We start from the raw sequence: 23551 nt of genomic DNA on the forward strand, positions 1-23551 counted from the left end.
ATTTGACTTTGACTTTTCAACTCACCCAGCAGTGCTATAGGCAGAGTCGGCTCCAGGAAAATGTCGTAGTTCTTCAGCCATTCCTGGATCTGCGATGAAAAACAAACTACGTATGGACAGTACCAAAACGAATGATCTAATGATTTTGTCTCTTCGCAGTAAAATCTGCAGAACTGGGATGGTTGTTATCCCCCCATATATCACACACACACACACACACATATATATACATTCTATTGGTTGCAAGAATTTTGTATAATGATTTTAAATTGAAAATGTTTTCAATCTGGTGTCGTTTTGCTTATAAGTTCCTAAACAATGTGCCATGGAATCGGTACATCACAAATCTCTTCCCAACTATTTTGCAATCTATATGACACAGCTGTCCATTTTTTGGTCCTTCAATGAAACTGGTAACCATTTTTATTTATCACAATTTTCTTTAAACCAATTTTTTTTTTAAGTTGGCTGAAAACTTGGCTAAACAAACTGCACTATCGATTTACCAGTCTACAATCTCACCATGTTCAACCTGCAGATCGATGCAGTCTGACATTCACAACGGCACCATGCAATTCACCCTGGACTGAAGAGGCAGACAAATGGGAGAAATGTGTTAAACCCTTTTGTTAAATGACACATTTCTCTAGGTATTTAAATCATGGAAATATGATCAATGGCTCATTGGAGAGAAGACAACCTCGCGCGTTATGACATCAGCCAGTATTGACATCTGACATGCAAGATAGATGTTTTTGGCGATCTAAAAAATCGTGTTCCTATTAACTTCCAGAAGTAGTGAGAGCGGCATTATTGCAATGCTACATCATACCGGTTCAATTTCTGCCTGCTTGAGCAGCAAAAGGTCAGATGGACATGAAACGACCCAGGGAGTCAATAAGAACATCACTCGACAATGCACAAAACAATATAACATTCAAAACCGGTGAATCTTTACTTCAAATACATGTCATTTTGTCCTTGAAACATTTTATTTTAAATACTCTAAAAGTCTGTTCATTCCTATGGAGGACTGCTCCTCCTGGGGAGTGCCAATATGGCCGACCGGTGGCTTCAAAGCATCTCAATGGCCAATGTAAAGCATCAGCAATCCAAGGTTTATATACATCATTGGTTTAAAATACTCCACTTTTGTCTGGTGCCAGGGATTGCTCTCATGCTTACTGGATTCCCCCGACTGTGTCTCCTTAGATTTTTGTTGTTGTTGTGTGGCATCCTGAGGCCCCCTTTTCTGTAACCCCTTCACTCACACACACACACACACGCACACACACACAATCCTCTCCTGGCTGGATTGGGTCACACTGGAGCGTAACCCAAACCATATTGTTTTACACTGTCGCCCACTACACTGGAGAATAGTAACCGGCTACCTGGAAAGCTGGTGGAAAAAAAGAGGAACGAGGGGGAGAAGAGGATAGACAGAGGTTCTACTTCCTTGTATGCCTATCGGCTGTTTGTTTTGGGAAAATTTGAAAAGCTGTTATTGATGAGCCTCTTTTTTTTCATGTTTTGCTAGCAGTTCCCCCACCCTCCTTCTCTCCTCCGTCCATCCCTCCCACTTTCTTTCTCTTTCACTGTTTCTCTGTATCATTTCATTCTCTGCGGACAGTGTTTTTGTGCTCTGAGGGGGCAGGGATTTGCCCAGGAGATTCTGTTCTGGATTACAAAGCAGTGATGAATGTTGCAGTCTCACACTGCTCGCGTCTCTATCGAGCTTGTGGCTGGCTGTGAACACTGAGCAATAGTACCAGCCTGCCTAGCAACAAACCCCCTCACCTGCGTTAGTCTTTTAATTTCATCCTCAAGCCTATTTATCCATTCATTTTGAAAGATGATTTGTACAAGTTCTTAGCGTGGGATAATCTTTTCCGTTATCCCAAGATTTTTTTTTAAACGAGCAAAATCCTCCCTGTCCACCACTCTGTCTCTCCTCCCCCTCTCTTTTTGGCTCCACGCCCCCCTCCCTCCTCCCTTCCTATCTGTAGCTCACTCCCCCACCCCTCTCACAGGGGGTTTTTCGGGAGAGGAAACCAGCATGATTGGAGCACTTCCTGTGTTTTAATACCAGAGCAGGAAACAGAACAAACGGAGCTGGATTCAAACAAAAACAGTGAGAAAGGGAGAGCGAGAAACGAACAAGTGAGTGGAGAGAGACAGAGTGGGTGAGCAAGGGAGAGAGGAAAAGTGGGGAGATTTTTTTTAGCAGCTGCAAACCATTTCAGTCTGAGCGACAGAAAGAAGGCAAGGGAGCCTGCATGCAGAAAACAGAGGGAAACAGAGGAAGACTGGGATTGCGTGGCTCCTGGTTGTTTCTCTCGTCCAAGAAGACTCTGAAAGAGAGCGAAGCGGAGAGAAGGAAAGCGTGTGTCAGGGGATTGTCTGGGAGAGGGAGAACGCCTGCAGAGTCAGAGGCAGCGCTCAGGCTGGGGCTCGGACTGTCTGGGTCTCTTGCCCTCTGGATACAGTGCCACGATACACAGCAGCTCTGCCCGTCTGGACGGGGCTCACCCCACCCACCCTCTTCCCCCTAAGAGAACACTCTCACCCCCTCCCGGATTCAGCCTTCAACTCTGGATTCACTGTCTCTTCTTCCCTGGAGCTGTGGGTGAGCAGCGTGATGGAAGGAGGGAGATGATAGACAGGCGTCTAGTCTACGCTAGGAAAAGGCTCTGGATCTCTTTGTTCTGTTTTTTTAAATTGCAAGACTGACTTTTGCGGCGTTGCAGGTGACGGGATTGACTTTTTCTCGCTAATGATGAGGAGGATAACGATGACGTCAACACGGGGGATGACGGCGCACTCCAGGCAGAGAGCGGGGCACGGCCTCCAGACCCACTCAACTCATGCTTTGTGATGGGAATGAAAGGGAACGGGAGAAAGTATAGACTGTCTGCAAGGACACTCACTGCTCGGTTACTTTGTCTGAGATTTTGTTTTGCTGCGATTTGTTTTTGATTCCCTCTAAAGACTGAAGGAAAAACTATTTTGGGCTCAACAACAAACCCTGGACTACGACCGAAAAAGAGCAACATTTTTCACCCTGCACAACCTCTTTTCATATCAGGGAGTAGTGGATTTCTCACCAATTTGAAAGGAAACTTTAGACACTTCTTTGGCTGCTGCTCACCGAGACAGTTGCTCAACCCTTCTCTGCTGCTTATCCTGTTGTGGCAGAGCGAGGGAGAATAGAAAGGGAAGGAAGTAGTGTACCAGCACGGGGAGATTGGGAAATGATTCCGGAGTGGAGTTGAAAGACTGTGTGAGTGAGGGGGATTTGACATGAAAAGAAAAACGGAACAAAAGGATGTTATCTCCTCGGCACTCACCTCGTTCTGGACGTTGGATGTCTACGAGACAGCCCCTGCCTTCTTCCTGACCACCTTCCAGACCAGCAGTGCTGCCTCATATGCTGCCGGAGGGGAGGAGAGGAGCGTCTGCCGGCAGGTTACTCTCGAACGGATGCTCCCCTGCATTTCAGATAGCGCTGGGATATGCCGTTGCACTTCGATTGAAGTGACATGGTAGCATTCGGACCTTTGGACTTGTCCTGTGGATTGCGAACCTTTTTTTTGTGTGTGTGTGATTTTTGTGTCATTTTAGTCATTAAAGCGGATTCATGTTTGGGATTGTGCTTTGGACCGGGAACGGTTGACAAAACTGAACTATTTTCATCCCACCTATTGAGGTGTTTTTCCCCCATTTGTTTTCTGTGGAATACTTATTGGCCCCATCCCCAGGGGGGCCAGCCTGCCCCTATAAAGGACCACTGCAGGGTGTCAGGGGGATATTTCCCAGGGGCAGCTGAGGGATGGGGAAGCCCCTGAGCCGGCCGGACTGCCTGAGGAAAAACCCCCGATGCCTGGGGAAGGGGGACGAGGATGAGGCCTACATCGAAGACTGCTATGTCCCCCAGCGCTCCATCTACGACACCATGCGTATCAATGAGCAGATTGACCAGGGCTCCAAGCTCAGCCAGCCCTCGCGCAGCACCCTGGGCTCGGGTGGCGGAGGAGAGGGTAGCACCCTCTCCAGCAACGGCACCATCGGGGCTGACTTAGGGAGCGTCTTTGTGTCAAGGGGACACACTGATGCTGGAGTTAAAAGACTGGACGAAAGGGTGATCTTTGACGCCCTCAAGCTAACCGGCGATCCCCAGAGCATGTTGTCACCTGGAAGTGGCGGCGGTTCTGGTTTACCCATCGCGGCCTCGTCCTCTGCCTCCTGTGGGGCAGCTGCAGTAAAAAGGCGCCACCAGGGCGGCGATAAGAAAGACAACCCCAATCGTCGCTCCTGGAAGGCATTTATGCCCCCCTGTTACCCCGAGTTTGCAGAGAGGCTTGAGTTCACTCCTGGGGAAAGTGCTGAGAAGCGTCTGTCTGGTCCTGGGATTCCACTTTCTCTACTGCAGCCACCAACCCCAACCTCCACAACCCCCTTACCTCCTTACTCACCTTCCACTGTGTCGTCCGTGGTTCTTCACACACACCCCCTGTCTCTTCCTCCCCTTCGTTGACGCCGACAGTGAGTCCCATTCCCCCCCTCCAACAGCACCCTGTTAGCAAGCAAAAACAACTTCACCCCCTGCTCCAAAAACAACACAAGCAAACACATGCGCTACCCTCCCCTTCAAAAGAACAGCCATCGCTGCAGTTACCTGCCCAACCCCAACAGGGCTCTGGGAGCACCCCACAGCACAGTCCCGGTGCTACCACAAAGCTGGAAAGAAAAAGGGACAAGCGTCATCGGTGGCCAGTTGTGTCTCCCAGAGCTGGTGTCAAAAGAATTCCAGAGGAGAGGCCGGAAGCGGCCAAGGCTTCTGACTCTGAAAGAGATACTGACTCTCCTGTCCTAGAACAAGAACAGGACAACGCCCCTCTCCTACCTCAGATGGCCCCACCGAAACCTGTGTTCTGCCCCCCGACTAAAGCACGCACATGGCCCCGCAGCATGAGAGGGGGCAAGAGGTCCCACGGGGTCATGCGGCACCACCTCCCTGTCCTGCCGCCCCTGCCCCCCTCACTGGGAGAGGACAGTGACATGGACGAGGAGTCCTTCTACCTACTGGACCCTCCCTCACCTTTCCTCCAGGAAGAGAAAGGGCTGGCCCATGGAGGGCTGCCTTTCTCCCCTTCCCTCAGCCAGGAGGGGGATGAGGAGGGACTCCTGGGCTGGGATCCCCCTAATAGTGAGCTCCGGCAGCGAACCGCCTCAGAGCTTAAATTCGACGAGGATGAACGCAGGGTCTTACAGGAGCTGGATGAGAAGGGAGAAGGGGAGGAGGGAAAACAGAAGGAGATTGAGGAGGAAGGGACAAGAGAGGTGGAAGAAGTAAAGCGTGAGAAAGGAGAAATGGAAGAGGAGGAGAGGGCTAGGAGAGAGGAGAGGGAGTGGAAGCTGGAGAATATGGAGATAATGGACCAATGTTGGGAGGGGGACTCTGGAGAAGGCTGGGAACTCCAACAGGTCTCAGGGTCTTCTGGACATTGGCCCCTTCTGACCCCTCCAACAGGTTTTGAGGCACCTGGGGACCCCAGTACCTCCCCTTGCCCCAGCTCAGGGGCCAGCTCAGATGACCTTTTTCTAGAGCTGGAGAGACAATGTTTAGAGGACGAGGGAGGGGAGAGCTCTGTAAACACTGAATCTCGTGAGCAAACATATCCCTACAACCTAGCCAGTGTAGAGCAAGAGGAGCAAGAGGAAGCCACTTATGCCTGTATATATTTTGTGGAAACTCTCCCTATGGATATAGATCAAAGCACAGAGACGGATTGCACTGAGCCTCGGTTGAAACACCCAAACACAGTTTCACCTCCTGAACACATGGACCAGGCCCAACCACAGACTACTGAACACACTGACCTGGAGGAAGAACAACCCTGTTATGAACTAGATCGGGTTCTCATTGAAGATGAACAATATGATATTGATGAAGAAAAGCAAAGTGCAATTGAAGATGAAGAGCAGAGTGGTCCCGAGACTACTGAGATGGACTCTGTCTGTGGACCTCTCCCTGTGTCAGACTCCAGCGGGGTTCACATGTCCCAGCCAGACAGAACCGCTTTGTCCGGCACCACCCAGAACGGCTGTGAACACGAGCCGCCTGCTGAGACCGAGTGGGACCTGGACAGTGGAGCGTCATCAGATCAAGAGGTCGAGGGAGTGAGCGAGGAATCAGGGTTGTGCCTCCAGATGCCCTCTGCACTTCCTCCCTCCCCCAGCCCACAGAACCCTTATGCCGAGGGGGAAGAGCAGGAGGAGGGGGAGCAAGCCTGGAATGCATGTGAGCAACCTGACCCGATTTGGGACAGTGAGGTGGTTAGCATGGACCAATCCCCTGGGACAATCCACACAGATGGAGAAATGGGGGTTACTGCTGCAGAGGATGTTGATGTACAAACTTCCTGTCAAGAAGAGCTGTTCTCCTCAGAGGTTAGTGATGTTGCCAAGGAGACAAGCTCTGACACTGAGCGGATGACACTTCCATCGTCAGAGACCAGGGACCGCTCTGTCCCCGCAGATGAGGTTTCTTCTCTGGACGTGTCTAGGCAAGACGCGGACCCGAGGTCCACAAGCACCCCCAAAGCGTTCTCAGATTCTCTCCCCCATTCACACTCCCCTTCACCCTTACCACTGTTCCCCGTCAAGCACGAGCCAAGAGGGCCAGGCCTGGACAGCAAAGACTCTGATGCCTTTGTGGCCACAGACAGTTTTGTTTACCTGGCTGTGTCTGTGCCACCCCTGTTCCCTCAGGACTGCCCCCTCTCCCTACTGGAGTCAACACCCCCCAGCCCCATCCCCAAACCCTGCCCTGATCCAGACGACGGGGCCTTCCTTTGCCCTGACAGCTTTGTTTACTTGGCAGCCCCGGAGCGGCTTCCCCAGGTGTCCGACGGCGGTTCCGCTTGCGAGGACGCCCAGGAGCTGGACTATGGAGACTCGTACTCTGAAGGTACCCAGTCAGGAGTGGACTTTGTCCTTGGATCCATGACCGGGGACAGTGACTGGGAGTCTGACGGCTCGGCCTTGGACCCCCCTTGTACGAACAGGGAGTGGGAGGAGCTGGAATCCGAGATGCTTCAGGGGCTTTTCAGGGAGGGCCAGATGGAAGACCAGATGCCCCCAGGGGCCACAACAGAGGCTGAATGGTCAGACTGTGAGACCCCCTCAGGCCCAAAGACCACAGAGCAGAGAGGAGCGCCCTCACCCTGCCCCGACATAGAGACCCATGCTGAGGTATAACTGTTTTCCATCCGTCTTTAATTTAGTTGAATAATCAATGGTCAAGATCCAGTCAGACAGAAACTGACACGGATGGTCAGTGTTTCAGTCAGTGGGTCAGTCTCTCAGCTTGGTAGGGTATAGTGGTGTTTGTAGTTACTTGGTACAGTGTCTCAAGTTCTCTGTCTAAACCCCTCTTCTCAGAGCTGTCCTCTAAATTCACACGGATTGGTCTCCGCATGTTCCTCATATCTAATAGTTCCTTGTATAAGACTACAGGATCCAGTGTGATCACAGTGGCTCTCAATTCCTTTCAGTATTGCAAATGCATGAGGTTGATATATACATGGCTTGGAAAATGCTGTGGAAGAGGGGCTGGGGCAACAAATAGCTTGTGCTACTGTAGTTGGACTGTGAATGATTTCAATATGACGAACATGGGGGTGTCTATCCGTTTAATGGAAAGTACCTTCAGGTTGTCTGTGTGTATGTGATTGTGGATGAGAGAGCATGTTTGAGGAATGTTCTTCAGACAGACCGGCGCGCTAGGGAACGGCATGTGCTTGTGTTTTGATCGATAGTCCGCGATTTAAGAGTTGCGCGTATAAACAGACATTGTTTGCTTTGACTGTAAATAGCAGCCAGACGAAACCCTTTTCAAATGTCCACATTTACAGCACGGCGCTTACATAACCTCACATAGACGACAGGCTTCGAAGGTAAGCACTTCCGTCTGTATCGTAGAACCTGTGTACGAGTTCGGTATTCGAAGGACCCCGGGCTACTTGTGTATGCAGTGAGACTTCTGAATTCTTTGACGTTTCCAGACGTTGGTTTTGAGTTCCTTTATTGGTTTTTAATGACTTTATTAGATGTAATCAGCAACTGTTTTTTAAAAGGATTTGAGTTTTTATATTTCAACACCATGTGGTTTCATTGAGCCATTCAAAGTCTGAATTGGGAAGTTAAGCACACAGCCTGCACCCTTTCATAAATGTTCCATTGTGCCAGTAGTTTGCCTTTATCAAAGTCTCTCCCTCTGATGTGCGACTTGCGTTCCTCTGGGTCTGCATATATCCTCAGTGTACTTTTCCAAACTCGTCCGACTCCCGTGTGTGTGGTTCTGTACGTGTGAGTAAATGACGGGAGTATTCGGCCAGAGTGTTTGTTTGACTTTACTGACTCGGCCTCTCGTGTCTTGCTCTCGTCGTTACACTTCCCCACCACCACTTACTTCCATTCTGTGCTGTTTATCTGTGTGTATTTACAGTGCATTTGGAAAGCATTCAGGCACCTTCACTTTTCCACATTTTGTGACGTTACGGCCTTGTTCTGAAAAGTATTTCTAAAATGTTTTCTCACTAATCTACACATAATACCCCATAATAATTTTTATTCTTCATTTCACCATTTAACCAGGTAGGCCAGGTTAAATTTGTCATTTACAACTGCGACCTGGCCAAGATAAAGCAAAGCAGTGCGATACAAACAACAACACAGAGTTACATATGGGATAAACAAATGTACAGTCAATAGCACGATAGAAAAGTCTATATACAGTGTGTGCAAATGAAGTCAGATTAGGGAGGTAAGGCAATAAATTGTCCATAGTGGCAAAATAATTACAATTTAGCAATTAAACACTGGCGTGATAGATGTGTGGAAGATGCATGTGCAAGTAGAGATACAAAGGGCAAGTAGAGATACATTAGAATGTTGTGTGTGTGTGTGCATATATATATACATACATACATACACATGGCTGTGGATATATATATATATATACTTTTTAATTGCAAAAATATGTGAACTTGTTTTTGCTTTGGGGTATTGTGTGTAGATTTGAGGGAGGGGGGACAATGTAATCCGTTTTAGAAAAAGGCTATAACGTAACAAAATGTGGAATGAGTCTTCCCGGGTCAGTGTGTTTGACAGGCTATCGTGCCTAAATTGGGGCCTGCTCTGCCTCACATTGTCTGTCTAGGATGTGCTTGTCCCTACCTGCCTGATGTACTTGTGATGGACTCCTGGGTCTTATTATTCAATCACTGGCTCTATCAGCTACACACACTGTTGGCCTGGTCCTGGCCGGCCGGCCGGCCCTGTCATCCTCATCTCATTTTGTCTGTGTGGTTTATGCATAGTCACGGTTTCTCTGCCCCCCCCCCCTAAATGCAATCAGATGCCCTGTCCTGTCAGCCTGGATTTGACTGGAGAGGATTAGAGGTAGTCTACTGTAGTACAAGCGGGTTTCTGAGGGGAAAATAAAATCACTGTCTGTTGACAGGGTCGTAATCTCCCAACCATTAAAAATCCCGGCCCTCTACTCTTTCACCCCGTCTCTTCTCTCTCGCTCTCTTTCTCTCGCTCTCTACCCTTCCTCTCCTTCTCTCTCCCCTCACCCTTACCCTCTTTTTCTCTACCCTTTTTCGCTCTCCGCTTACCCTCACTCTCTCCCTCTCTTTCGTTCTCCTCTCCACAGTCCGACAGCACTTTTCTAGAGACAAGAAAGTGAGAAGTAAACAGTAAGGGTCTATGCAGGGAGAGTTTCTGTTGCCAGTAAAACACAAACACTGGACAAAGTTGTCGGGGGGGTATAAATAGAAGATGAGGGCGTGCCAGGGTCTGAGCCGCTGAACTCTTGGCTGTGGCCAGTCGCTCCCTCTTCAATGCCAAAGTCCACTTTGGATAGGAAACCAAAATAAACACGAGACCGTAGATTGTATTAGCGGCAAGGTCGGTGATACATGGTTTGGAATGGAAATGGCGGCCATTTTGGTGCAAGAGAGAGCACTCTGTGAGGGAACAAAGCGCTGTATGGCTGAACACCTGGTATTACTCAAAGGCCCTGGTAAAATGATAAGGAGGGCAAACTTGGCAGAGCCAGATAATCAGAAGGGCCTTGTTTTAATGGGAGGCGTCGTTTCAAGGCATGGCTGTGTATCCTTGCACTCGGAGACAAAGACGGACAGCTGGATGGAGGCTTCGGATACTGAAAAGCTAGGAAGACAGGACAGACAGACATACACTTACTGGAAAGAAATAGAAGATATACATAACACAGAAACAGTCCTCTCTTCAATGTCAGAACAGATGGTTACATTGGAAGAATAACAGAAAACCAGCAGTCTGACGGGGAAGAAAGATGGACAGACAGGCGAGATGCTGAAACAGAGTACAAAGAGTGCAGGTGGGCTCAGATCCGGTAACGGGCATATTTGATATGATAATGATGCCATTGAAAGACAAGCAGACATCCAAGCACCTGCAAAAGAAGAAAAGGGGAGGGAGAGAGAGAGTCTTGGCCACAATGTCCCGAGTTCAATGAGCTTGTTTCCTTTTCAAATGCAATCTATCATCAAAAAGGGATCTTTCTCTACCACTTTGATGATCGATTGATTCCGCACTGCCCAGTCTGACCATTGTAACCTACTGCAATATTCTAATATCAAGGTCCAGGCGAAAATACGTCCTCCCTCCCTCTCTCCTCCGAGTTCTGCTGGAAAGGAAACCAGGGGATAAGGACAGAGGGAGAGGGAGGCTATGGTAGTCGGTGTCATAGAGGAAAGGGCTGCGAGCCTTGTTCTCATTGATTTGGATGGTCACACGTGTCCCACTCTTATTTATGTAAGTCAATATTCCCGCTGCGACTTTCTCGGTAGCGTTTGGACACGCTGGCTAAATACAGTATGGTTATGTATGGCATTAATTTGGTTTGTGCTACAGTTCGCACCACAATTTAAGCACGCTATTAAGGTCTTTAAGTGTGTGTGCATGCGAGATTGGCAGTGACGTTCGTTCCGGTCTGTAGGTGAATTGATGGTATTGTTAATATTAGCCGCCGGTTGCCCATTCGTCATGATTACGGTGGTGATTGTTCCTGAGTGATGCTCTGGACACCAGCCGCGAGGACTGCTGTGGCCGGTCTCCTGTGCTGCAATAGCTGGTTAGCGCCATGCACGCACACACATGGAAACACAAATTTAGAGCACACACACAGAAACACGTACCCAAGTAAACACACACACCCTCCGGCACACACTGTTTAAAATGGTAGTTATACACGCCAGGGTTTAGTGAGTCCTTGTGGGTTTTCGGTGTATGTGGAGAGAGGATGAAGGACGGATCGAGACCGTGAGATGTCACACAATTAGTAGAAAGAGATTTGTACTGTTTTCTACTTTTGAGCCAAGAGGTCAACTTGTGGAACTGGCTTGAGCCAGACTCATTTTTAGAAGAAATGATTTCTCTGTCTAAACTGACGTGGGGCTGAAGTGAGAAGAGCCAGTATCGGGTGGTGGTTTAGCCAAGAGAGAGAAAGGAGGGATGTTGGGTAAAGTGAGGGGATATGAGTGAGGGAAATGTGAAGGTGGAGATAAGTGGAGTGCTACTGTTACGCCCCTGAAAACAGGGGAGAAATAATCACGACAGTGATACGGTGTTGTATTCTCAATTCAACGTTTAGTTCAATCATTTCACAAAAGTAACACATTACAAAACAACAGAAAACCCATTATACCAACAACACAGCAAAATATCTTATTAACAATGCGCATGTTCATTCACAATCGACATAAAATGGCAGCTACTCTCAGTACGATGCTATTCTTCACTTCAACAGAGCAGGGCTAATATTACTCTCTTCAAACTTAACTCTAACTCTTAACTCTAAGGAGGGATGTTGGGGAAAGTGAGGGGATATGAGTGAGGGAAATGTGAAGGTGGGGTGGAGATAAGTGGAGTGCTACCGTGTGTGTGTGAATCGTTGAGCCACTGCCATAGTTCAGAGAGTTGGGGAGGAATGAGAAACATCCCAGGTATTTTCCATAGCTCTGGTTGAGAGAGAGAGAAATAAATGCACAAACACACTGCACAGACAGAGACAGAGAGACAGACGGACACGTTACACAGACAGACAGACACGCGTTACACAGACAGACAGACAGACACGCGTTACACAGACAGACAGACACGCGTTACACAGACAGACAGACACGCGTTACACAGACAGACAGACACGCGTTACACAGACAGACAGACACGCGTTACACAGACAGACAGACACGCGTCAGACAGACAGACACGTTACACAGACAGACAGACACGCGTTACAGACAGACAGACACGTGTTACAGACAGACAGACACGCGTTACACAGACAGACAGACAGACACGCGTTAGACAGACAGACAGACACGCGTTACACAGACAGACAGACACGCGTTACACAGACAGACAGACACGCGTTACACAGACAGACAGACAGACACGCGTTACACAGACAGACAGACAGACACGCGTTACACAGACAGACAGACAGACACGCGTTACACAGACAGACAGGCAGACACGCGTTACACAGACAGACAGACAGACACGCGTTACACAGACAGACAGACAGACACGCGTTACACAGGCAGACAGACAGACACGCGTTACACAGGCAGACAGACAGACACGCGTTACACAGACAGACAGACAGACACGCGTTACACAGACAGACAGACAGACACGTTACACAGACAGACAGACAGACACGTTACACAGACAGACAGACAGACACGTTACACAGACAGACAGACAGACACGCGTTACAGACAGACAGACACGCGTTACAGACAGACAGACAGACACGCGTTACACAGACAGACAGACAGACACGCGTTACACAGACAGACAGACACGCGTTACACAGACAGACAGACAGACACGCGTTACACAGACAGACAGACACGCGTTACACAGACAGACAGACAGACACGCGTTACACAGACAGACAGACAGACACGCGTTACACAGACAGACAGACAGACACGCGTTACACAGACAGGCAGACACGCGTTACACAGACAGACAGGCAGACACGCGTTACACAGACAGACAGGCAGACACGCGTTACACAGACAGACAGGCAGACACGCGTTACACAGACAGACAGGCAGACACGCGTTACACAGACAGACAGACAGACACGCGTTACACAGACAGACAGACAGACATGTTAGACGGACACACACGTTAGACGGACACGCGTTAGACGGACAGGCGGACACACGCGTTAGACGGACAGGCGGACTCACGCGTTAGACGGACAGGCGGACACACGCGTTAGACGGACAGGCGGACACGCGTTAGACGGACAGGCGGACACGCGTTAGACGGACAGGCGGACACACGCGTTAGACGGACAGGCGGACACGCGTTAGACGGACAGGCGGACACGCGTTAGACGGACACACGCGTTAGACGGACACGCGTTAGACGGACACACGCGTTAGACGGACACACGCGTTAGACGGACACGCGTTAGACGGACACGCGTTAGACGGACACACGCGTTAGACGGACACACGCGTTAGACGGACACACGCGTTAGACGGACACACGCGTTAGACGGACACACGCGTTAGACGGACACACGCGTTAGACGGACACACGCGTTAGACGGACACACGCGTTAGACGGACACACGCGTTAGACGGACACACGCGTTAGACGGACACACGCGTTAGACGGACACAGGCGGAGACTCGTTAGACGGACACAGGCGGAGACTCGTTAGACGGACACAGGCGGAGACTCGTTAGACGGACACAGGCGGAGACTCGTTAGACGGACACAGGCGGAGACTCGTTAGACGGACACAGGCGGAGACTCGTTAGACGGACACAGGCGGAGACTCGTTAGACGGACACAGGCGGAGACTCGTTAGACGGGGACAGGCGGACAGACTCGTTAGACGGGGACAGGCGGAGACTCGTTAGACGGGGACAGGCGGAGACTCGTTAGACGGACAGGCGGACAGACTCGTTAGACGGACAGGCGGACAGACTCGTTAGACGGACAGGCGGACAGACTCGTTAGACGGACAGGCGGACAGACTCGTTAGACGGACAGGCGGACAGACGGACGTTAGACGGACAGGCGGACACACGCGTTAGACGGACAGGCGGACAGACGCGTTAGACGGACAGGCGGACAGACGCGTTAGACGGACAGGCGGACAGACGCGTTAGACGGACAGGCGGACAGACTCGTTAGACGGACAGGCGGACAGACTCGTTAGACGGACAGGCGGACAGACTCGTTAGACGGACAGGCGGACAGACTCGTTAGACGGACAGGCGGACAGACTCGTTAGACGGACAGGCGGACAGACTCGTTAGACGGACAGGCGGACAGACTCGTTAGACGGACAGGCGGACAGACTCGTTAGACGGACAGGCGGACAGACTCGTTAGACGGACAGGCGGACAGACTCGTTAGACGGACAGGCGGACAGACTCGTTAGACGGACAGGCGGACAGACTCGTTAGACGGACAGGCGGACAGACTCGTTAGACGGACAGGCGGACAGACTCGTTAGACGGACAGGCGGACAGGCTCGTTAGACGGACAGGCGGACAGGCTCGTTAGGCGGACAGGCGCGTCAGGCGGACAGGCTCGTTAGGCGGACAGGCTCGTTAGGCGGACAGGCTCGTTAGGCGGACAGGCTGGTTAGGCGGACAGGCTCGTTAGGCGGACAGGCTCGTTAGGCGGACAGGCTCGTTAGGCGGACAGGCTCGTTAGGCGGACAGGCTCGATAGGCGGACAGGCTCGTTAGGCGGACAGGCTCGTTAGGCGGACAGGCTCGTTAGGCGGACAGGCTCGCGTTAGACGGACAGGCGCGTTAGACGGACAGACTCGCGTTAGACGGACAGACTCGCGTTAGACGGACAGACTCGCGTTAGACGGACAGACTCGCGTTAGACGGACAGACTCGCGTTAGACGGACAGACTCGCGTTAGACGGACAGACTCGCGTTAGACGGACAGACTCGCGTTAGACGGACAGACTCGCGTTAGACGGACAGACTCGCGTTAGACGGACAGACTCGCGGACGGACAGACTCGGTTAGACGGACAGACTCGCGTTAGACGGACAGACTCGCGTTAGACGGACAGACTCGCGTTAGACGGACAGACTCGCGTTAGACGGACAGACTCGCGTTAGACGGACAGACTCGCGTTAGACGGACAGACTCGGACAGACGGACAGACTCGCGACAGACGGACAGACTGGACAGACGGACAGACTCGCGTTAGACGGACAGACTCGCGTTAGACGGACAGACTCGCGTTAGACGGACAGACGCGTTAGACGGACAGACTCGCGTAGACGGACAGACTCGCGTTAGACGGACAGACTCGCGTTAGACGGACAGACTCGACGTTAGACGGACAGACTCGCGTTAGACGGACAGACTCGCGTTAGACGGACAGACTCGCGTTAGACGGACAGACTCGCGTTAGACGGACAGACTCGCGTTAGACGGACAGACTCGCGTTAGACGGACAGACTCGCGCGACGGACAGACTCGCGTTAGACGGACAGACTCGCGTTAGACGGACAGACTCGCGTTAGACGGACAGACTCGCTAGACGGACAGACTCGCGTTAGACGGACAGACTCGCGTTAGACGGACAGACTCGCGTTAGACGGACAGACTCGCGTTAGACGGACAGACTCGCGTTAGACGGACAGACTCGCGTTAGACGGACAGACTCGCGTTAGACGGACAGACTCGCGTTAGACGGACAGACTCGCGTTAGACGGACAGACTCGCGTTAGACGGACAGACTCGCGTAGACGGACAGACTCGCGTTAGACGGACAGACTCGCGTTAGACGGACAGACTCGCGTTAGACGGACAGACTCGCGTTAGACGGACAGACTCGCGTTAGACGGACAGACTCGCGTTAGACGGACAGACTCGCGTTAGACGGACAGACTCGCGTTAGACGGACAGACTCGCAGACGGACAGACTCGCGTTAGACGGACAGACTCGCGTTAGACGGACAGACTCGCGGACGGACAGACTCGCGTTAGACGGACAGACTCGCGTTAGACGGACAGACACGCGTTAGACGGACAGACACGCGTTAGACGGACAGACGGACAGACACGCGTTAGACGGACAGACGGACAGACACGCGTTAGACGGACAGACGGACAGACACGCGTTAGACGGACAGACACGCGTTAGACGGACAGACACGGGTTAGACGGACAGACACGCGTTAGACGGACAGACACGCGTTAGACGGACAGACACGCGTTAGACGGACAGACACGCGTTAGACGGACAGACACGCGTTAGACGGACAGACACGAGTTAGACGGACAGACACGCGTTAGACGGACAGACACGCGTTAGACGGACAGACACGCTGCTAGACGGACAGACACGCGTTAGACGGACAGACACGCGTTAGACGGACAGACACGCGTTAGACGGACAGACGGACAGACACGCGTTAGACGGACAGACGGACAGACACGCGTTAGACGGACAGACGGACAGACACGCGTTAGACGGACAGACACGCGTTAGACGGACAGACACGCGTTAGACGGACAGACACGCGTTAGACGGACAGACACGCGTTAGACGGACAGACGGACAGACACGCGTTAGACGGACAGACGGACAGACACGCGTTAGACGGACAGACGGACAGACACGCGTTAGACGGACAGACGGACAGACACGCGTTAGACGGACAGACGGACAGACACGCGTTAGACGGACAGACGGACAGACACGCGTTAGACGGACAGACGGACAGACACGCGTTAGACGGACAGACGGACAGACACGCGTTAGACGGACAGGCGGACACACGTTAGACGGACACACGCGTTAGACGGACAGGCGGACACACGCGTTAGACGGACACACGCGTTAGACGGACACGCGTTAGACGGACAGGCGGACACACGCGTTAGACGGACACACGCGTTAGACGGACAGGCGGACAGACGCGTTAGACGGACACACGCGTTAAGACGGACAGGCGGACACACGCGTTAGACGGACACACGCGTTAGACGGACACGCGTTAGACGGACAGGCGGACAGACGCGTTAGACGGACAGGCGGACAGACGCGTTAGACGGACAGGCGGACAGACGCGTTAGACGGACAGACACGCGTTAGACGGACAGACGCGCGTTAGACGGACAGACGCGCGTTAGACGGACAGACACGCGTTAGACGGACAGACACGGTTAGACGGACAGACGCAGACGGACAGACACGCGTTAGACGGACAGACACGCGTTACGGACAGACGGACAGACACGCGTTAGACGGACAGACGGACAGACACGCGTTAGACGGACAGACGGACAGACACGCGTTAGACGGACAGACGGACAGACACGCGTTAGACGGACAGACGGACAGACACGCGTTAGACGGACAGACGGACAGACACGCGTTAGACGGACAGACGGACAGACACGCGTTAGACGGACAGACGGACAGACACGCGTTAGACGGACAGACGGACAGACACGCGCTAGACGGACAGACGGACAGACACGCGTTAGACGGACAGACGGACAGACACGCGTTAGACGGACAGACGGACAGACACGCGTTAGACGGACAGACACGCGTTAGGACGGACAGACGGACAGACACGCGTTAGACGGACAGACGGACAGACACGCGTTAGACGGACAGACGGACAGACACGTTAGACGGACAGACGGACAGACACGCGTTAGACAGACAGACGGACAGACACGCGTTAGACGGACAGACGGACAGACACGCTGCTAGACGGACAGACGGACAGACACGCGTTAGACGGACAGACGGACAGACACGCGTTAGACGGACAGACGGACAGACACGCGTTAGACGGACAGACGGACAGACACGCGTTAGACGGACAGACGGACAGACACGCGTTAGACGGACAGACGGACAGACACGTTAGACGGACAGACGGACAGACACGCGTTAGACGGACAGACGGACAGACACGCGTTAGACGGACAGACGGACAGACACGCGTTAGACGGACAGACGGACAGACACGCGTTAGACGGACAGACGGACAGACACGCGTTAGACGGACAGACGGACAGACACGCGTTAGACGGACAGACGGACAGACACGCGTTAGACGGACAGACGGACAGACACGCGTTAGACGGACAGACGGACAGACACGCGTTAGACGGACAGACGGACAGACACGGTTAGACGGACAGACGGACAGACACGCGTTAGACGACAGACGGACAGACACGCGTTAGACGGACAGACGGACAGACACGCGTTACACGGACAGACGGACACACGGCAGACGGACACACGCGTTAGACGGACAGGCGGACACACGTTACGGACAGACAGGCAGACGGACAGGCGGACACACGTTAGACGGACACACGCGTTACGGACAGGCGACACGCGTTAGACGGTTACACGAGACAGACGGACACGCGTTAGACAGAGACACACGCGACAGACGGACACACGTTAGACGGACAGGCGGACAGACGCGTTAGACGGACACACGCGTTAAGACGGACAGGCGGACACACGCGTTAGACGGACACACGCGTTAGACGGACACGCGTTAGACGGACAGGCGGACAGACGCGTTAGACGGACAGGCGGACAGACGCGTTAGACGGACAGGCGGACAGACGCGTTAGACGGACAGGCGGACAGACGCGTTAGACGGACAGGCGGACAGACGCGTTAGACGGACAGGCGGACAGACGCGTTAGGCGGACAGGCGGACAGACGCGTTAGGCGGACAGGCGGACAGACGCGTTAGGCGGACAGGCGGACAGACGCGTTAGGCGGACAGGCGGACAGACGCGTTAGGCGGACAGGCGGACACGCGTTAGGCGGACAGGCGGACACGCGTTAGGCGGACAGGCGGACAGGCGGACACGTTAGGCGGACAGGCGGACTCGTTACGGACAGGCGGACTCGGGCGGACAGGCGGACTCGTTAGAGACAGGCGGACAGGTTACAGAGGACAGGCGGACTCGTTAGGCGGACAGGCGGACTCGTTAGGCGGACAGGCGGACTCGTTAGGCGGACAGGCGGACTCGTTAGGCGGACAGGCGGACTCGTTAGGGCGGACAGGCGGACTCGTTAGGAAGGACAGGCGGACTCGTTAGGCGGACAGGCGGACTCGTTAGGCGGACAGGCGGACTCGTTAGGCGGACAGGCGGACTCGTTAGGCGGACAGGCGGACTCGTTAGGCGGACAGGCGGACTCGTTAGGCGGACAGGCGGACTCGTTAGGCGGGGACGGGCGGGCAGGTTACAGAGACGGACGGGCAGGTTACAGAGACGGACGGGCGCGTTACAGAGACGGACGGGCGCGTTACAGAGACGGACGGGCGCGTTACAGAGACGGACGGGCGCGTTACAGAGACGGACGGGCGCGTTACAGAGACGGACGCGTTACAGAGACGGACGGGCGCGTTACAGAGACGGACGCGTTACAGAGACGGACGGGCGCGTTACAGAGACGGACGGGCGCGTTACAGAGACGGACGGGCGCGTTACAGAGACGGACGGGCGCGTTACAGACAGACAGACAGACAGACACACATTACACACACAGTCCAGGATAGGGTGCAGTGGGTCATGGCTGAGGCTCATTGTTGTCGAGGCAGTCAGGCTTCCTGTTGGAAGCAGGGAGGAGGCCCATCACCACAACACAGCTGTGACACGCACACACACAATCCAAGACACATATTGTTCTATTTTAGCATCCCCCTTCTCTTTCCATCTCCTACACGTCATCTCCTGGTGTGGAAAAGCAGCACTTTCACACAATATTTACTCCATATGAGCAGAATCCAATAAAAGGCTTTGATTAGAAACAGACCTCCACACAACCACTTCCAGGTAATTATACGGTGTAGAACAACAATGACTTACACACTCTTATTCATTTACCATAGAAATCACCCTCCCCATTGTTCATATTCACAAACACAACCCAACTGTTTTGTACTACTTTGCCAGTATAAGGCAAACAATATTTTGAGGCACTTACGAGAAATCCTTTGTCTTAGCACTCTACTACTAATTTAATTCAAATCAAATGAAAGTGGCCTCCAAAGTGATGCAGCGGTCTAAGGCATAGCATCGCAGTGCTAGCTCCGTCCCTACAGATCCTGGTTCGATCCCAGGCTGTTTCGCAGCTGGCCGCGACCGGGAGTCCCATGAGGCGGCACACAATTGGCCCAGCGTCGTCCGGGTTAGGGGAGGGTTTGGCCGGCCGGCATGTCCTTGTCCCATCGCTCTCTAGCTACTCCTGTGGCGGGCCGGGTGCAGTGCACGCTGACATGGTCGCCAGGTGTACGGTGTTTCCTCCGACACATTGGTGCGGCTGGCTCCCGGGTTAAGCAGGCATTATGTCAAGAAGCAGTGTGGCTTTGGCTGGGTTGTGTTTCAGAGAACGCACGGCCCTCAACCTTCGCCTCTCCCGAGTCCGTACGGGAGTTGCAGCGATGGGGCGAGCCTGTAACTACTCATTTGGATATCACAAAATTTGGGAGAGAAAGGGGTCAAATAAAAGTTTGTGTTTGCTGTGTTTCTAGCAGTGCAGTAATACCTAGCAATAACATACACAAATCAATCCACAAATAATCCCCCCAAAATAAGAAATATCCGAACGAGCAATGTCAGAGACCAGAATATAAATATGTACTCAGACCCTTTGACCTTGTCCCCATTTTGTTATGTTACAGCCTTGTTCTTAAATTGATTAAAACATTATTCAAGTGACCAGTGTTCAATGGCTCTCTGTACATAAGGCAGCAGTCTCAAAGGTGCCGGGTAGAGTACCCGGTGATAGCCGGCTAGTAACAGTGGCTAAGGTTCAGGTCAGGGTACTGGGTGGAGGCCGGCTAGCGGGGACTAACAGTCTGATGACCTAGAGAAAGGAGCTGTTTATCAGTCTCTCGGTCCCAGCTTTGATGCACCTGTACTGTATCCGCCTTCTATATGGCTGTGATTTGAGGTCCTTCTGGGCATTCCTGTGACACCGGGTGCTGTAGATGTCCTGGAGGACAGGCACGGTGCTCCCGGAGCTGTGTTGGGCTGACCGCACCACCCTCTGGAGAGCCCCGTGGTTGAGGATGGCGCAACAGCCCGACAGGGTGCTCTCAATGGTGCGTCTGTACAAATTTGTGAGGGTCTTCGGGGCCAAGTCAAATTTCTTCAGCCTCCTGAGGTTGAAGAGGTGCTGATTTGCCGTCACCATGCTGTCTGTGTGAAGGAAGTGGAACTTTAAGCTTTTGACCCTCTCCACTGCGTCCCTGTCAATGTGCATGGGGCCGTGCTCCCTCTGCTGTCTCCTATGGTCTACGATCAGCTCCTTCCTTTTGTTGACGTTGAGGGAGAGGTTATTTTCCTGGCACCTCTCCGCCAGGTGTCTCACCTCCTTCCTGTCGGCCGTCTCATTGTTGGTAATCAGGCCTACCAATGTTGTGTTGTCAGCAAACTTGATGATTGAGTTTGAGATGTGTCATGGGTGAACAGGGAGTATAGGAGGGGGATGAACACGCACCCCTGTGAGGGGCCCCGTGTTGATCAGCGTGGCAGGGTTCCGTCAGGGAGTCCAGGACCAAGTTGCACAGGGAGGGGTCCAGCCCCAGGCCCCTGAGCTTAGTGATGAGATTGGAGGGCCCTATACTGTTAAAGGCTGAGCTGTTGTCCATAAACGGCATTCTTACATACGTATTCCTCTTGTCCAGGTGCGATTGAGCAGTGAAATGGCGATTGCGTCGCCCGTGGATCTGTTGGGACGATATGGGAATTGTAGTGGGTCTAGGATGTTGGGTAAGGTGGAGGTGAAATGGTCCTTAACTAGCTTCTCAAAGCACTTCATGATGACAGAAGCGAGGGCTACGAGGAAGTTGTCATTTAGTTCAGTTACCTTCGCTTTCTTGGGTACAGGAACAATGGTGGACATCTTGCCGCAAGTGGGGACAACCGACTGGGATATGGAGAGATTGAATATGTCCGTCAACACTCCAGCCAGCTGCTCTGAGGAAGCTGCTTGATATGTCGTCTGGGCCGGCAGCTCTGCAAGGGTTAAAACCACCATGGCTCATTTTGAGTTCCTGTCGTCTCTATGGGGAAGCAGCCATTTTGCATTTAAGCCCTGTGTTTGATTTCAGGCTTTGACTCAGTGGACTTTGGGCTGGTTTTCTTTAGAGCTGGACACCCATTGTCATCGTACCGTGTCTCCAGCTCTAGATGAGTAATGTGGCCAGACAGGTGAAGGGTGTGTTAAACTCCCTCTTTTCCAGCCACCTTTACTTTCTATCTCTCTAATCCTTATAATCCCTTTCTCCTCCCTCCCTATTTTTCCTCGCTCACCCTCTTTCTCCCGCTCTTTCTCTTTGTTTCTCTCTTTCTCTCCATATCTCTCTTCTCTACCTCCTCCCTTTATCTCTGTCTTTTGCTCTCCCGCCTCCCTCGCTCTCCCGCCTCCCTCGCTCTCCCGCCTCCCTCGCTCTCCCTCCTCCCTCGCTCTCCCTCCTCCCTCGCTCTCCCTCCTCCCTCGCTCTCCCTCCTCCCTCGCTCCCCCTCCCTCGCTCCCCCGCCTCCCTCCTTCCCTCTCCCTCTTCTCTCTCTGGCTCAGGCGGTGGAGAGGGAGCAGGTGGACAGTATTCAACCCAAGCTGCAGCGCGTGAACGCGGTGGGCCAGGGCCTGATCCAGAGTGCAGCCAAACACACAGACACCCAGGCTCTGGAGCATGACCTAGAGACCACCAACCTCCGATGGAACTCCCTCAACAAGAGGGTACGTCTGTCTGTCTGTCTGTCTGTAATGGTATGTCTGTGCTGATGTTTGTGTGTACGCCTGCATGCTCTTGTCTGACTGACCTGTGCATTTTTATGTGTTGCGTTAGTGTGGCGTGCGAGACTGGAAGGATGGGTTTCTGTGGAATCAGGTTTCTGGCTTTGCATGTATGCCTGTCCATGTCAACAGTCATTGTCCCCCTCACTCACTGAATTGTTCCTTGACCAGGTTGCAGAGCGCATTGCCCAGTTGCAGGAAGCCCTGTTGCATTGTGGGAAGTTCCAGGATGCCCTGGAGCCTCTTCTGAGCTGGCTGAGTGACACAGAGGAGCTGGTAGCCAATCAGAAGCCCCCGTCGGCCGAATACAGAGTGGTCAAGGCCCAGATCCAGGAACAGAAGGTGAAGGGGGGAAAGGGATGAGTGGAGAAAGGGATGATGGATGGCGTGAGGGTGGAGAGAGCGATGGAACATATATTTTATTTTAATACTAAGTTTTTTCCCTCTATTATACACAGTCATTATGACGGAGAATGTACTGGCCATTAGAGACATTTGGCTCCCTTATTTGGGTAAAATGAGCTTAATAACAACTTTTATTCATATATTTGCACTTTTATTTATTAATTGATAATAATAGAATTGCCTATTGGTGTTAATCAGTTGTCCTTATTTTCACATAGAGACAT

At 52.5% G+C, this 23551-nt stretch overlaps 2 protein-coding genes across 2 annotated transcripts in view; both read left to right on the forward strand.

Moving 5' to 3' along the window:
* Positions 1-23551, forward strand: part of LOC124013140 (microtubule-actin cross-linking factor 1-like) — a 308472-nt gene that overhangs the window by 243675 nt on the left and 41246 nt on the right. The window contains 2 exon segments of the mRNA XM_046327332.1: positions 22704-22865; positions 23094-23264. Of these exon segments, the coding sequence (XP_046183288.1) occupies positions 22704-22865; positions 23094-23264 (333 nt within the window).
* Positions 1415-4906, forward strand: LOC124013141. Its single transcript, XM_046327334.1, has one exon. The coding sequence runs from the start codon at positions 3833-3835 to the stop codon at positions 4535-4537; it is 705 nt and encodes a 234-aa protein (XP_046183290.1). The 5' UTR covers positions 1415-3832; the 3' UTR covers positions 4538-4906.

Source organism: Oncorhynchus gorbuscha, linkage group LG24 (assembly GCF_021184085.1).
Source record: "Oncorhynchus gorbuscha isolate QuinsamMale2020 ecotype Even-year linkage group LG24, OgorEven_v1.0, whole genome shotgun sequence".
NCBI lineage: Eukaryota > Metazoa > Chordata > Actinopteri > Salmoniformes > Salmonidae > Oncorhynchus > Oncorhynchus gorbuscha.